General features: G+C 43.7%; 1 protein-coding gene across 9 annotated transcripts in view; it reads left to right on the top strand.

The window, feature by feature from the left end:
* Positions 1–16,968, top strand: part of NEO1 (neogenin 1) — a 1,161,518-nt gene that overhangs the window by 838,755 nt on the left and 305,795 nt on the right. For 6 of the 9 annotated variants that reach the window (XM_069624606.1, XM_069624612.1, XM_069624605.1 and 3 more), the window contains exons 16-17: positions 11,637–11,732; positions 12,813–13,036. In XM_069624606.1, coding sequence (XP_069480707.1) covers positions 11,637–11,732; positions 12,813–13,036 — 320 coding nt within the window. The remainder of the gene's footprint in view (positions 1–11,636; positions 11,733–12,812; positions 13,037–16,968) is intronic. The other 3 variants (XM_069624609.1, XM_069624607.1, XM_069624611.1) reach the window with 1 other exon arrangement.

The following is a 16,968-nucleotide window of genomic DNA, read 5'->3' as shown; positions in this document are numbered from 1 at the left end:
GGGAATTTCAGCTCCTGTACGTTTTTCCTCCTGTCCCAGTCATTCCTCATGTGATAAGGAGGTTGAGAAAATTCGGGAAACACATGATCCTAATTGCCCCGGATTGGGCCAGTAGGACGTGGTACCTGGACATTCTGGATATGTTAATCTGTCCACAGACGGATGACCTTCTCTCGCGAGAGGGCCAGGTTCTCCATCCAGAGGTCAAAACTCTTAACCTTCACGCTTGGTTTCTGAAAAGCTGATCCAAGGATTGGGACCTACCGGATGACGTAATGGATTTTGCTTTCCGCCAGCAGCAAAGTCTTTGTACCGTTGCCGTTGGAATACATTCTGCAATTTGTGCAGAGAAAGGAATGTAGATCTTTTTCTGTGTAAAACACCAACTGTTTTATCCCTTCTACTATCTTTAGCCAATCCTGGGCTCCAGATCAGTACTATTAAAGGCTATTTGGCAGTGCTGTACATCTTTAAGCGCTCGTCAAAGGAATGTTCATGCTTCAACATTTCTCTGGTGACACAGTTTCTAAAGGGGTTCACAAATGTGCGCCCCTCCCCCCTCATGGCATGTTCCAGTTTGGGACCTTACTCTGGTTCTAAAATTCCCAATGTGTACACCTTTTGAACCTTTGCACTCACATTCTTTAAGGTTAACCTTTAAAACCATTCTATTGGTAGCTCTAACATCAGTCCACAGAGTGAGTGGTTTGCAGGCACTGTCGTCCAAGCCACCATCTACGATCTCACAAGGATAGAGTTGTTCTAAGGATTAAACCTTCATTTTTACACAATCGTTTCTGATTTTCACAGAGGGCAGAATATTTTTACTTTCTATCCCCCACCTCATCCTAGCAAGGAGGAGAGGTTACATAGATTGGACCCTTGCAAAGCTTTAAGCTATTGTATATCTAGACTGTCAAAACTCTGTATTGATCAACTTTTCATTGCTGTTGGCCAGAATTGCATGCAGTACCCTCTGGGCCCACCACATAACATTAAGACTACAGGTGTAAGCAAAACCAATCTTTGGTATAAGTCTGTACTACAGTTTTTGGTAGCGAGCTGAGCAGCCAGGCTTCTCTCAAGAGGGAATGTGAGCAGTAAAAGGATATTACACAGAAGTCTTACAATCGCAGTGGTCCAAGTAGACATTTACACTCAAGGTTTCTTGGTAAAACACTTATACATTCATTATACAATCATTTAGAGAACATTCACTAGAAGGAGGCAACTTAATATCAAACATAAACACACTTCAATACCAAACCAATAAGTTTCTGAGTAAATTCGGCTCCCCTGAAATAGGAGCAAAGTGGCATCTCAGTTACTTTAAATGGGAGTAAAAAGGCACAAATTCATAAAACGGACCACAAATACTTTCTTAGGCAGTGCAAATAGTTTGTTCACTAGAGGACTTGATTCAGTTCAATAGGCTAGTGTCTTGGATAGGAAAGAGCAGTTCTTGTAGTAAACGGTGAAGTCTTTGCCAAAGTTCTCAGAAGTAGTTTGTACGAAAAAGAATCGTATGTTTGGTCACAAGCTGATTAGGCCTGCAAATTGGGAAAGTTTCACGAACTTTCACTGCCAGAGGTAAGTTCTCTCAATCGGGTTGGCACAGTATCTTAATATGAAGAAAAGCTGCAGCTGAAGACGTTGGTTCCTGTTGATCCCGCTGTTCCTGAGCCTCAGTCTTTGGGACAAGAGGGAGGACGTCGGGACTCCTGCACGGGGACTGGTCAAACAAGCTGGCAAAATGGAAGATATTCGGTTTGAGTAGCTTTCTTCAAGCACACAAGGTGGTGTCCTTCCCCCTGGTTAATCCTAACCAGCTCTGAGAATGGTATCCAGGTGCCTTACGAGTTGATTGGTCCCACCAACTTAAAGGAAGAGGTCGTCCTTGACGGGGCTTCTCTGTCTAGATGATCTTGGCAAATCGGACATGCAGCAGGACTTCAACGGGCAAACCAACGGTCCAGAAGTTGCAGCAGCCATCCTCTTCCAGCTCATCTTCGGTTCTTTCGTTCCACTGGTCAGCTCTGCTTTCCAGTCGGACTCTCCTTTTAAACAGTTTTCTCCCTTTCATTCCAGCCTAGCTGTCTGTCCCTCCCTCACTTCCTGCCCACCCCAGACACTCAGTCCTGAAGCCCGCCAAAGGCATACGAACAAAGGGACCAAACCTGGTTTGGCGCTCAGACAAACTAGAAGGACCTTTCCATAAAGAAATGGCGAAAAGATGAGATGGGGACCTGTTTAAACAAAGGGGCCTGAGGCGCCATCTTGAAAAACATGGCTCCCGTGATTTTTAGCTACTGGTGTTTGCGGTCGGGAAAAATCATGGTAGTTTGTTGTAAAACCACTGCCACCAGCCATTTTGATAGGAAAGGGTAGCATTTGACTGCTGAGTTTCTAGACACCGGGGATACTAGGTAACCCCTCCAGCACTCTATAGGAAGATTGTGTGTGCTGGGTCTAGGAATTAAGACTAGTAAAGTCAATTTAACCTTGCATTCTCTGGGAAACAGGAGTTCATCCCTGTGTCACTGCACTGAGGGTGCTGTGTAACACACATGAAAAGATGATGCCTATGAAGTTATCTAAAACTCCATTATCCAAGAACACACGAGTAAAACACACAGCAAAATACGAGAGTGGGGAAAAAGGCTCACACTCTATCCTGGTAAACAAAATCAAGTCCTTGAAATCCAGCAAAGTTGCTGGGGGTCTCTAAGGTGAAGGGAATTAGCACATTTGAGAGTTCTCCCTAACTATTGGCTATACGGGCCACTAACTGGATCAGGCTGTTAGTAAACAGACCTTATCCAGATGGATCGTTCTGGCTATCTCAGAATGTTGAAGGCTGGCAGGGAAGGATCCTCCTGAACGTTTAAGGGCCCATTGCACCAGGGGCATAGCTAACTCTACAGCCCTGCAAAGGGGTGTACTGATAAAGTATTTGTGAAGCAGCAACGTGGTCTACTATTCACACGTTCACAAAGCATTACTGCCTGGAATCTTCCCTCTGTCAGGATGGGAGCTTTAGAAAAGCAGTCCTGCACTTGGTTCATGAAAATCATTAAAATCTAAATTCTACTCCCGCCACCTCAAACACAGCTTTGGGAGGTCACAATCCATTCGAACAACAAGTTACTTACCTCTAACGTTCTTTTGAATGAATGTTCCTCCCACATATTCCTAATCGCCCTCCCAACCTACCCCACAGTGGAATTCCCCATGCTATTACAAACTTTCGTTCCTTCAAGGCTGTGTACGGTCATTCCCGTGTTTTTGCAGGTATTTCTACTGTAAGAAAAAACAGAACTGAAGCCAATGGGTGCTGCGCATGCTAAACATGTCTTCAATGACATCATCCTCGAGACAGAGGCCCTCGAGGGACATAGTCATCGCCATCTATGCACAGCGCCCTTTGCCGGATAAAAAAATCGAAAGCAGCTGAAGCTGGATATCGAATATCAAAGATGAGGAATACGTCGGAGGAACATCCAGTCAAAATAACATCACCATGGGTAAGTAACCTGTTCTTTTCAAGGTTGGGGGTACTTATCTTCCCGCCTTAGGTCATGTGGGCTCACTTGAGACTTTCACCGGCTTAAGTTTTTGAGTAGATTTCAACTCCCTTTGCACAGGTCTCACAGCTTGTGTCCCTACAAGTGATTTTCCGGAACTCTAACTTTGTGCAAGACTTTTATCCAAGAAGTGCACCAGAATCATAGACTTTGTCCGAATGGCTTTGGCTGTCCTGGCTCCCTAAAGGCACTCTTCTTACAAAAGTATTGGTGTGATATATAAATGCAAATACTATCCTTGTGATTGAAGTCACCTCAGGGCGTAGGAAAAGTGTATGAAGCATATCCAAAGATTACCCACTAGCTTGACTAATTCTGAAAAGTAATTTAAAAGTTTACTTGAAATGTTATAATCCATTGCCTTTTTAAAGAATGCTTATTTAAAACTGATAATAAATATTTATAACCGAAACCTTGAGTATAAGTGTTACTTGGCTACTATATTGACTGATTTCATTTGTTCAGCTCACATTTACCCCTCTTGAAATGAGCCTGGCTGCTCAGTCACACTACTAACTTGTGTAGTACAGACCTATACCAAAAGGTGGGTTACTTAATACCAAGCAGATGAGTCTTGCGTAGTCTCACAAAGTGAGATTGCACCAATTCTTAACGAACAGTGTGAATTAAGCCAGTGAACAGGGTTCAAATTCCCAGCAGGAGAATAAACTGGGACTTTGAAGTTGCTTTAATGTGACTGATTTGAAGTTTTGTATACCGAACTGAAAGAAAGTAAAAATGAATGAATACCACTTGGATTGAAAGCAGTGGCTATGATATGGCGTTTATAACGTGCCTATATAGTGTTCCCTGATACAAAGGAACTGTGAATTGTGTAAACTAAAGAAAACAAGCATTGGCAAGCACCATAAAGATTATAAGGAATTGTGAATTGTATAATCTGAGGAAAACAAGCATTGGCAAGAGCCATAAGGAAAAGAGGAACTGCATAAGTCGAAAGCTGAAGCAGTGGCAAAGCTTTAAGATTTGATAATATAACAAGTGAATGATGGCAAGACAAGTATTGAAAAAGCTGCAAGAGCAGAAGTCCAATACCACTATTAAGTGGAAGCAGTGGCAGTGTAACTTTGGAAGAGAAGCAAATAAGGGGTCTATTGCGTGACCTGTTATGGGTGGACCGTGTGGTGAGACAACTGCGCCTAGACAGAGTACACCCAACTAAATAAAAGCCACTTAAGTCATCTATATGTTTGTGATTGCATGTCAAGAAAAGCTTGTGTATTTTGAACTTAAAGAACGGTACTTTGTGCTACTGGTGAAGACACAGAAGCCTGAAAAGCTGGGAAGTATCCCGAGGAATTGTGTTGGTTTGGAAACATTGAGAGACTTGAACGCTTGGGGAATGGAGCTCCCTTTTTTTTTAAAGAAACCCGTCTTGAATCCTGGGGAAGAGAGCACCCCTTTTTTTGACCAAGAGCTGGAAGAAGCTCTGAACTTTTGTTTGAATGCTTTTAATTTGACGCTGACATCCCTACACGTTTTGAACAAGTAGATTTGAGGGCAAGTATAGGTTTTGGACACATTTACTTTGGATTTTCTGACACAAACTACCATTAATTTCATTTGGGTAGGGAAATCTCATCTTGGCATAAGGCAAGTTGGGCTTTTTCCCAACCATGTGATTTTAATAAGTTTATAGCCCAAACTTTCTTCAGTTGTCTGTGTATACTTTCTGATGCCTTCCCAGATGCTCAAGTGTAATACTTTCTCGGCTACTCTCAAAATACCTCCCCTTTAATTTACCTGCGTACTCCTCTGAAAACCTGAAAGATGAGCTAATAATTACAACTGTAAACTCCAGAAAGATCTGTTGTAAGGAGGAGGGAACAATTCAAATCTTTGATTCTTCTATTCACGAAATCTATAAACCTTCTTATCTTTGCATGGGGAACTCCTTCGTTTTTGCATAGTCCTTATGTCCAGAGTTAACACAGACAAACTTAAATTATTAGTGCCCCTATTGCCACTGCTGAAATGGAACCGAGTGTGTGGACTGTCTGAGGCTCTGATGAACTTTGCTTCAAATCAGCTGATGAAAGCGTCGGAAAAAAACATACAACGTCGTACGTGACTTCTCTTACAAAACCCTCTGCCTCCTGGTTCCCGACACTGGGCGCGTTGCCGAGCAACAATCCGAGCATCCACATTAAACGAGAAACGCAATGTAGAAACAAATTGAAACTGCTCCATGCACTAATCTGTGACACAGTACGCACTATAGGTAAAACAAAAAAAAAGTTGAGCCTGTGGTAAACGCAATAAAATAACGAAACCAGTCTTCCTCAGTGTCTGGTATGTTTGCATAATAAACTGGCAGCGCACATGCATATTTACACAATTAAATGGCAGCACTCCCATCGTGGCTACCGCTCACAATGCCCCTCGCAGCTTCCGGATGAGGATGGGATAACAGTTCATTAACTCAATCGTTGACCTATAAAAGCTTCTGATTCTCAAATATAATGCAGAAGTTCGTAGTCTCAGGACCTGATTGCTCGCTAACTCGGATGAAAGGCAATATAGAATGCCTTCTTCCTGTACCACTCTCCACTTCCATTGGAATTCTGTGCTATGTCTCCATCTTGAGTAGGGCTCAATTCCTGTGCCTGCAATTTCCATTAAGGAAAAAGTTTTCCCAAAACTCAAACAACCAGACTACATTCCCAGCACCCCCATCCCTCATGATCCCAGCAATAGTTCTTGCAGCGCAGCAAGGGAGATGAGAGAGAACCGGACAACTGTACTGTATGGGTTTTTATCAAACCACAAGTAATATTTGTCTACCAACTGCTGACATGAATCACATCTACATGTATCCAACCATCCCTCCCAAGTGCTCTCTCCCACTAGATTTATATATTGTATACCTTTTAGGAGAAGGGTGTTTTGGATCGTTATGAAGAGTATTCACCTGAAAACGAATCCTAAAGAGACAGATTATTATAGAATTTGCATTTTATACTTGGCTGGCTCTAGCATTTTGCAAGGCAGCTCATTAAGCAGATGCACTTTAGCGAGTACGCACTTTATAAAAGATAAAGACAGACTGTGGATTCAAACAAGTTCTGACATTTCAAGTTTTTGTTCATTGAGTGGACTGCAATGTGTAGCGTGCCACTTTTCCTGTTTTCTCTTTACTATACAGCAAGAACCCATAAATGGCATCCTCCAACCACGTCCCATTGCCACATTTCTTTAAAATATGTACTAATAATGTATTTATGCAGTAGGAATGTTGGCTGAAAATGTATAAGCCAACAATAGCCTTCCTTAACAGCGGTCGAAGGAGGCAGCCCTGTTTCCAATTGTGTTGTAGACCCAGAAACTATGGACCTGTTACAAATAACTGCCGACCAAACAGTAAATATTTCGATTTTAACATCGGACATGGTGAAATGTGGTATGGCCAAACGTGAAATTGATCCCATAGAGGCGCTTCGGGTAGCAAACGCAGCTTCCCGTGCTGAAGGGAACAATTGTGTAATTCCTGTCTTGCCAGGGAAAGGGTGCCATTGAATGTTATTTACGGCAGAACTTAGCTATGCCATGGGAGCAGGTGGGTGTTGTTCATTTAATTGTTGGGTACCAGCATCCCCATCTGACAGTCCCATGAGCTTGAGCGCGGTTTTGGTGAACTCTGGCGTGAAGGGATGTGCGGGCGAGGATGCGACTCTAAAACTCTGTATGGGAAACAGCATGGATAAGTTACCTGTTGACAATGTACTCAAGGCCCCTCCTGAAGTCAACCTGCTAAGTGCCCACGGGGAACTAGCGAGCAGGCTGCCCTGAGTGCAGCTTCTCTGATTATTGCAGCAGATGTTGCTCTGTCGAGTTTTGAAATATTGAGTGTGGCGAATGGTGATGGGTCTTTGGAAGATGGGGATCGCACAGGCGCGATATGGGGAAATGCGTGGATGCATTGGACAACCATCGGATGGAGCAAGTTGCTCACTTTTCCCACTCCCTTATAACTTAATGATCTGAGTGTGCCCTACCCCAGTTAACATGAACTATGACTGTGGTTGGGCTGATAACCTCTCAGAGGTTATGGGCCCTTTGTGTGGGTGGCATTAAACAGATGGTTATTAGTTTGGCCAAGTAAGTGGCTTTAATAGCTAAACATTCTGTGTGATCCACATCTTGGTGCAGGATGTTTTGTTAATAGGACCATCCACTGGTTCCAGCATGTTAGGGGTTGTAGATCGATTATATGGGATGAAATCTTGGGGGGGGGGGTCGGGGGGAGAGATTTACTTCTTTTTCCTTAAAGAGGGGTGGTTGTCTATTGAACTCTGTACGTTCCCCACTGCTGGCACCAATATCACTACGCCCAAGTCCTCCCATGGTGAATTCTAGTATAGCTGGACATGGTAGTGCCCATGGAAGGAAAGGTCAGTTTAGACAGGTGGGGGAGGAGGGTTTAGAGGGGGTCGAGTCGCTCACCAGGCCATCTGTGAACCCTTATGCGTTTACTGCCCCTGTACTGTCACCCTGATGGTTATCGCTGAGCCTGTTATCCTGGAACGTGGCAGGGTTGCCGGGGCTTTTGTCTGACTCAGACCGGGTAAGATTTGTTCACTCCTTTTGATCTTGTTTGCTTGCAAGAAACATGGACTGTGACTGATGGTGAACTACAGGGTTTTAACTTTTTCTATTCCTGGAAAAAGCATGTACGAGGCAGACCTAAGGGTGGTCTGGTAATTCTGGTGAGCCATTCACTCAATATTGATTTTAAAATGTTCCCAACGGAATCCGATGACCTCCAGTGTTTGGAAGCTGTTCTCTTGAGCAGGACGCCTGTCCTGATCTTTAACATCTATAACAGACCGTTTAACCCTGCTCCTCTGGAAAGCATTAAGAAAATGGTAGACATGATAAAAGAATATGAAAGTAAGAATGACATTACTCCCTTAATTCTGGAAATGGGAGATTTCAATCTTCAGTTTGAAACAATTGATGATTTAAAGGGTTTATGGGATAACCAAGACATTGCTTATGGGATACCTCGTTTGGAGACCAAAAAGCCCCCTTGGCTTCCTCAATATGCGACTGAGGCTGCTAGACTGTTGTAGGCGGCTGGTCTGTGGGTTTGTAATGGAAGATTGTCCCCTGATAGGCCGTTGGCGTATGTTTTTGGCCATCAGGGGCAGTTCATGGATCGACTGTTATTAGTATGCAAGACTAGAATAGTGTGCAGTGTCTTGAGGTACTTAAGTGTGGTGATGGTGACCATAACCTTTTAAGTGATGTTTTGCATTATCAGTGCAGACCAATGTCTGCATAATGACCCAGGAGTAACAATGGCCACTCAAGTGGATGTTACGGGGCATGTAAGAAAAGCTGTGAAGTGGTCCTCTATTGATTTTGTGTCACAAAACCAAATATTTATGCAAGCATTGATCCATTTATTGGGGGCATTTGTATGGTTTCTGTTTTGGATTGGCAAATTCCATAGCCATTTAATAACGTGGTGAGGGGCGTTGTATCCTTTCTTTACCAAACCAGTCTGGAGTAATAGAAATGTCCTAGGAAGCGGGGGCAGGTTGGATGAGGACTGTCAGTCTGCTAAACTTGAACTGCTAACTTATTTGAGGAGCCCTACTGAGACTAATAAATCCTCTGAGAACTTTGAGGGCATGATATAAGTGAGTTCTAAATACTAAAAAAAGCAGAATAAGCGGGGATGCCCTGGTGGTTTGCTGCTCAAGGGGGAATCGAGTGTGCTTTTGGAAGTTGATCACTGTGCATGACCTGAACCCTGTCGACACAATGTTTTATATCGACTGAAGCTTGGTTCCTCCATTTTAGTGGCTTGTACAAAACCTCTGAGGGTGTTGACCCAGAACTGAATATGGATCCCCATCTGAATTATTCAGTTAAGAATGCCCCATCCCCCTTTTCCCTCCCAAATGTACAATTAAGGAAGTTAAGGAGAAATTCTTTCTCTTGGTAGGGGGTGAGCCCCGGGCCCATACTCAATACCCATTGACCTAGTGAAGAATGAAATTGGTATGTGGGCTCCTTTGTTGGCTGAGGTATTTGATGCTGTTGCTAGAACAGGTAGTGTTCCAAAATCCTTGCATGAGGCAATTATTCTGCCTATTTTTAAGAAAGGGGACAAGAAAGTACCAGGTAATGAGACATATCTCCTTGTTGGATGCCATGCGTGAAGTGTATTCCAAAGTCTTGACGAGTCGCTTGCAGCAGTGGGTTGCCAAGAGGTCCAAAAGCAATCCTCTCCAAGCTGGGTTTCAATGTGGGGTCAGCACGGTTGACAAGTGTTTGCGGTTGGGATGGATTTTGGCAAAGTATGTCTCTAATGCACACCAAGGTTTATGTAACATTTGTTGACCTACAAACAGCATTCAACTGTGTTTCTATAGTGAAGTTATGGGCTATTTTGAAAAGTAAATGAGTCCTGTGGCATCTGTTGGCTTGTATCCAAGCACTGTATACCACTAAGAAGTACACGGTCGCGTAGGAACTGGGGGGGGAGGTGGAGTCTACAGCATGCTTTAAGATTCAATAGGGGGTGTGCCAGGATTGTGTGCGTGCCCACCTCTAGTTTTATCTATATATTGATGTGATTGTAGAGGATTCATTGGTGCGCTGTCTTGATCCTCACAAATTGGTTGGCAACAGGTTTCCTGCTTTGTTCTATACAAATGACTGTGATCCTGTCGACCACACCAATGGATCTGAGGCCTAATCTGGCTGTCTTTAATGACAAATGTTAAGAACTTGATATCGTTTTAAATACTGAAAAAACCAAGGTGTTGGTCATAGGGCAAGTAAGAAAAACAAGCTGTTGGTTTCAACGGAAGGGAGTTGGTTCCTATGAATATCTAGGAGTCAAATTGTTTGAAGACCTGGCTTGGGTGGCTCAACAACTGAAGGCTGCTTGACATATACTGGGGTGTTATCTCCCGTTTCTTTTATAGTCATGGTAGAGGCGCAAATTCCCCAGCCCTCCAGTTGTACAACATTCAGGGTCTGTCTGTAGCATTGTAAATGGCTGAGCTATGGGGGCAGTGCAAAACACCTAAGTAAGAAGGATTTTAGAGCCTTACTGCTTGAACCGTGGAGCCATGATGGCTAGCCTTCGATGGGAATGCAATTTTCTGCCTAATTTTGAGATCTTGGCGAACAAACCTCTAATGTATTGGGTCGGGATCTGGAATGCCCCTGAGCCTGTTACAAGCTTTGCTTAATCTGATTCCGGTACACTCCCATAGTTCAGGTTTGTCCGCTCTACGCTTATTGAGCTGGACCTAGCCGATATGATTAAAACCTGTAGGAATGGCACCGCGGGCAAAGGCTCTGGTTAAAAGGGCTTGTAACGAGGCCAGCATCATTAGGCTGAGGCATGCCTTTCAGGACCTAACGGGCTGTCTGTTTTACCAATATAAACAGACCCAGGATTTTGAAATGTATCTTGACTGTTAGCTCGGGTTATGCCCGTGAGCTCATACAGTTACGTACCCATACTTTGAGGTTGGCCTCATTTACCTCCAAACAGAAGCAGGATAATGTGGCATTCTGTCCGGCCTGTAGTATTCCTGAGGAAACTATTGTTCACTTCTCATTTTGCCTGAGATATGCTGACTTGAGGGCTTGTTCTTTAATTCCGCTTTTTAAATTGAAAAATGTCAGACTGACTGGTGCTGCTCAGGATCTGTGTGTGTAAATACTGCTGACCTCAATTCAGTTTTTGTCTGTGTATTGGGCTTGGCAACGAAGGATTCTTATGCTACCCTAGTCTTTTATGTAATATGAATTGTTTTATTATGCTGGTTTAACAACTTTTGTTTTAATTGTTGTATTTGTTGTTCATGCTGTGCATTTATGGTTTTAATGCCGAATAAAGCTTTTGCATTCATGGATGTATAATCATGGGGAAAAGTCATTCCCATATATTGTGGCTTTTAAAACTGCTCCAGTCTCTGAAATGAAACTAGTTAAATATACATGATATTTATATATGCACCAAAATGCAATAGGGTTAAGTACTAGCAAGTTTGTCTCCTACAGATCCCAGCTCACACTACGTCATCACGCTCAAGGCCTACAACAACGTGGGTGAAGGAATCCCTCTTTACGAGAGTGCAGTAACTAGAACTAACACAGGTAAGTGAAAGGGAAGCCTGCACTTGATTTACCCCTGGTAGAGGCTGCACCTTTTTGTTCACCACACAGATAGCACCCTTTGTCCTCATGACTAGCAGTCTGCTGACTATTCTACCCTCTCTGAGAGAAGACCTTATAGGTTATTGTACACCACAGATTGAGATGATTTGCAGAACAGCCTGCTGGGTTAGTACCATATGAGGCGCCTCTGCTATTAACAAGTAAAGCGCATCATATGCACTTAACTTCATGTAATGCCCCCTCTTCCAATATGAGTTGTGAAGCTGCCTTCTTGAAGGGGTCACCCTATCATTTTGTACCTAGCACACTTAACTATCCCACCTTGGTTGAAATGGTGCTTTCCCCTACTTACACGGTATGTAGGTCTCTTTCTCATAAAATGGAGTCGGCAATGCCTAGACCCTACAATAGGCCATGTGATTAAAATTTCACAGTAAGTCCATGGTCCATGTGTAGCTTCATAGATTGAGCGCCATTAAGTAATGGGCTTGTGGTAATATTCTATACCGATTGTCTATAAAACAAGGTGGGAAAGTTAAGTAGGATAGTTAGATCTGCTAGGTTAAAAAAAAGATTGTTGCTGCCTGCAATATAGCATGCATGTGAGTTGGGAAGAAACTGTGGCCATGCGATCATTTGGGACTAGCATATGCATGCATAGGGTTGAAATTTGAAGTTCACTAAAGAGATTGAAATACTCTCAAATCCCTTTATAAATATGTGGTGGTGGGTGGAGGTTTGGACTATTGTAGTATGAACAGTGTATCCTGTTAGTGTATTTCTGGTGGTAAACCAGTAGGTGATTTATTTTTTAGAAAGTTTGCATTAAATCTTCTTACTAACCCTGGACTCTTTCTTTCTCTCCACTGCTTACCTTGATTACATTGGGATTCTCCTACTTTTCCTTATTGGTTTCTGTTTGATAACTTTTCCCTTTTTATGTTTTAATTTTCTTGCTCCCTCCTTTAAATCCCCTTTCTATGCACCCTTCCTTCTCTGTACCTGGCTTTCTATTCCCCTCACCCCTCCCTACTTTTCTGAATCAATACTTTTCTCTAGACACGTCCGAAGTTGATTCTTTTGTTATTAATGCTCCATACACTCCAGTGCCAGATCCTTCCCCTATGATGCCCCCTGTGGGAGTTCAGGCTTTAATACTCACCCACGACACGATCAGGATCTCGTGGGCGGACAACTCACTGCCAAAGAGCCAGAAAAACAACGATGCCCGCTATTACACTGTCCGCTGGAAAACCAACATACCTGCCAACACAAAGTATAAGGTGAGAGTTGAGGTGTGGTGTGCAAGCACAGGTGTTGGGTTATGCGGTGTATAGCAATGATCATGCACACTGAGGCAAGAACCTTCTTTAAGGAACACTAGTCTATAAAGAAGTGAGCATGGTGCATTGCAGCATGTGTGGAGAGTATAATCCACATTGGGGGCAGGAGGCTGGGAAGGGGCCTATGCAGTGATAGCAGACTGACACTGGCAGGAGACTTTGATGGAGCATGTGATTAAAGGAGCAGAAGAATTACAGAAGTAGTTCAGGGTGTATTCATTTAAAACCGCTGAAGAGGGGTTAGTTTGAAGAATGGGTATTACTAGGTGTGAGGGTGAGTAAAATGGTATTTGTAGAGTTAAGCACAAAAAGGTGTTTGTAGGAAGAAAGGCTTGGACTGGGGATGTAGTTGGCAACATATTTTTAGATGGATATGACTGGAAGACAGGGTACAGGGCTTGAGTGCGAGTAGTGGCTAGTGTAACAGAAGTAGGACATTAGTCGGTGAACAGGAGGGTTTGGTCTAAAAGGAGAAATTGGCATGGCCCGGGTTCAGAGATGAGCCTGCTAATAGGAAACCCTAAAAGGGCTACTCAGGCCCACATTACTGCTAAACCTGCAGTGATCACAATCATAAAGGTGAAACGGGCACAGCTGACTGGTATTCCGCCCACACCTCTTTTGGCAACGTTGGCCTTGGGCAGGCTATACTCTTCAGAAAGGGTACGAGATGGTACAGATGCAACACAAAGCGCTTGTATGGTGGTACCAAAATAAGACTGTCCAACTAATGTTCTTAAATACCCTCCCCTTTAAAGGGAATGAATGCAGACTTTGAGTGTAAAGGGGGCATTCTGTGTGAAGAAAGGGCTTCAGGCAATTGATTTGAGCAGCCAATGTTCAAAGATATGACTTGTGAAACACGAAGGTGCTTAAGTTAAGGCCCTTTAACGTGGGCCAGTGAGTCAGAGCCTCTTCCAAAACCTTTGTTTTTTTTTGTCTTTGGGGATTATCCACGTTCAGCGAAGATTTCTGGTGCTTTGCTGCAGTCGAGCTGGTGGAGTCCTGTTTTCCTAATGGTGAATTGACATTGAGTTGGTTCAAGGCGGGGGCTCCTAGTGGGTCAAGTCAATCTATTCCAGTGGTTCAAGTCTGTGATTCAGTCAGCAAAGACTATATTTTTGCTGGGCCAAGTCCGTGTTTAAGCCGGTTGCTTCTACCTAGTTTGAGCCTGCATCCAGACCATAATGGTCTGATTTAATGGTTTGAGTCATCGTCTTGATGGCTTGAAGAGTAGGTAAGCAGTTTAAAGCACTTTCAATGTGAAAAAAGCAGCACTGCATGTTGTAAGGAACAATTTATTTTGGCAACTTTCCCTCCATATTCTCTGGGACCACAAACCTTTTGTTTTTTAACTGGTCCTGGCTTTTTTCAAGGCAGTCAAGCCTTCACCTTCATTCCCCTGGCCTTTTGCTAATTTTGTTATGGGTAAAATGATCAGTCCTTCAGACTATTTGTACTGCTAAACTGTTTACCTTTTGTCTTTTACCTTTTTGGTAACCTTTTAACAGTGCACACAGCAACTTGCAATGCAGTGGGGATTATTTTACATTTGGGATTTTTGATTACTCTAATGCGTGCCTAAAGACAGGCTGGTGGCAGCATAGATCTTTTATCATTTTCGTGTTCATTTTAGTGTGCACATTCTCGTTTACCGCGTCTGCCTACTAAACGTAACTAGTGCCCTAAAATGGCCACTCCCCAAGATTTTCCCTTGTTCTTTGGCCATATTATTGTTTGGCCGCCTTCTTGCCTTCTCATGTCAGGAAATCCCATATAAGGTCATGTACTTACATGGGAAAGCTGCTCCTCGCATGGGATAGCAAAGCCTTTTTGTGTGCTTGGCCGACGAAGGGGGTGGGACTGTCTGGTCCCATTCCTCATTGGTGGTGCCTGAAACATGTGGCATTAGTGAAACCCACAGTGGTACCTGACTGGACAACTAGTGGCTGTTTGCTGGAACTTTCCTTCCCCTGTCAGATGAAATGTCCTTAAGAGGTCTGCATCTGTGCCTTCTGCATTTCTTCCTTTCCTTGCCAAGGGTTGCACTCTGATCCTGGAACCGACTGGAAGAATCATTGCACCTGCATCCCCTGGGCATCTCTCACTTGAACCAACGGCAGGAAACCTACCTTCATTGATAAGGCCCGTGCCCCACCCCCCTCCCAGTCCACCCATCTAGGAAAATCTGAGTGAGGGGGTTGTAATTGTAATGCTTTCACCTTCCCCCATATTCTCCTTAGAATGAACCTTAGAATAAACTTTAGTTACTCATTCTATCGCTTTTTCATTGCCACGTCTAAAAGCCACTATGTCTGAAATGTAATTTTACCTACCAGTAACTTTGTTGAATATCTTCTGGAACATTATACCCACACAAGAACTTTTCTTACATCGGACCCTTTTCCTAAGAAGCTGTGTAACTTTTCATTCATCATAGGGATTGGACTCTAATGTTAGGGTATATTTCTTGTGACTTTGTTCCATTCTATCTACCTCTTTCTGTTGAAAACGTTACTGAATGCATTCCTAAAGGTGACTGTACATATGTTTATAATTGAGGGTTGTGTGATATCACCTGCTTGTTTAATTTTGTAGTTGTTTTTTGGGCCTAGAATAAATATAGTGTTTTGTTGAAGTATTGTGTGCTTCACTGTGTGGACTTATTGTGGACCCCTGACCTCACTTGCTCCTGAGAATAGCATTGACTGCTCCCCACACTTACCTTGATTGGGTTTTGGTTACCTTGTTGGAGTTCCCCTGTTCACTACAACTAAGATGGCCTCCTAAAATCTTTCCCCCAAGTCCGGATTCTAGAACTCCATCTTAACACATGTCCTGTATTGGCTCAAAGTGAATTGAGCATGGTCGAACCGGCTCAAAAAATGTTGGAAAACGGTAAAGGGGGTTCTGGGCTGCTTCTGGATGCGAGTTGCTTGGAGGCCCAGTCCAGGGTCTCCAGGGACAAGGCGAATCATTGGTTTCCACACTTCCACTGCAGTAAGCTTGTCTGGCACTTAAAGGGCATCCTTCACCTCCAAAGTGCAGGATGAGGAGTCCTTGGTCCACAGCTGATTCACTCCAAATGTGCCCCAGAAGTAGGGAAGGCAAGTTTTCCTCCTTGGAGCCTTCTGTCTTTACCTCTAAGGCAGATGACTTTGAAATTGACTGTATCCTCCGCAGAGTTCCCAGTGAACCCTTCTGGTCTTGTTTTTTAAAGATGAATCCACTAAGGTGAGTGTCTGCACCCCCTGCACACACTTTTCTATATGCAGACTGCTACAGCAGATTAGTAGAGAGCAAGCCTGTTATCAAGGGTACAATCCAAGCTGCTGCAACAACTGTCCTTTGTCTGCTGATGTCATGCCCAGAGTGCCTTTTTCTGTAGAGTGAGGGGCAGGAACTTTTGGGAGCCCCAGCAAAATCCAAGATGGCTGAATCCCTATCTTCTCTGGGCTGCTTTAACTCCACCCCTTCCTGGAAACGGACTCTAGTGCTCTGCACCTTGTTGTGAAAAGGCCATTGTTCTATCAGGACTGTCATTGAAGCACCTGTTCCTAAGGGACACACCAGGAATGTGTCCTGTGTCCTGAAGGAAGGCGTTGGGCTTCCTCAGAGGCATCAAAGTGGGAGCTTCCTGGGTAGGGTTCCACGTGGTGTTCTTGGGCACACTCGGGCCAGACAGCCAATTCACACCCGTCCATGGTGAATGAATGGCCTCAGCAAACTGACAGTGATGCCCAAATGCTGTGGCTGTATAACTGTGTAATCTCTGAAGCCACCATGTCAACTAGTTATGGCTTATGTTTACTGTGCCACCAGGCGGCTGGGGGACATAATTATTGTGGTGTAGACAATTAAATAGCAACCTC

This window comes from Ambystoma mexicanum, chromosome 11, assembly GCF_040938575.1.
Source record: "Ambystoma mexicanum isolate Mex_15411 chromosome 11, UKY_AmexF1_1, whole genome shotgun sequence".
Classification (NCBI taxonomy): domain Eukaryota; kingdom Metazoa; phylum Chordata; class Amphibia; order Caudata; family Ambystomatidae; genus Ambystoma; species Ambystoma mexicanum.
The sequence above is the reverse complement of the archived record's forward strand: the minus strand, read 5'-3'. Positions and strand labels throughout refer to the sequence as shown.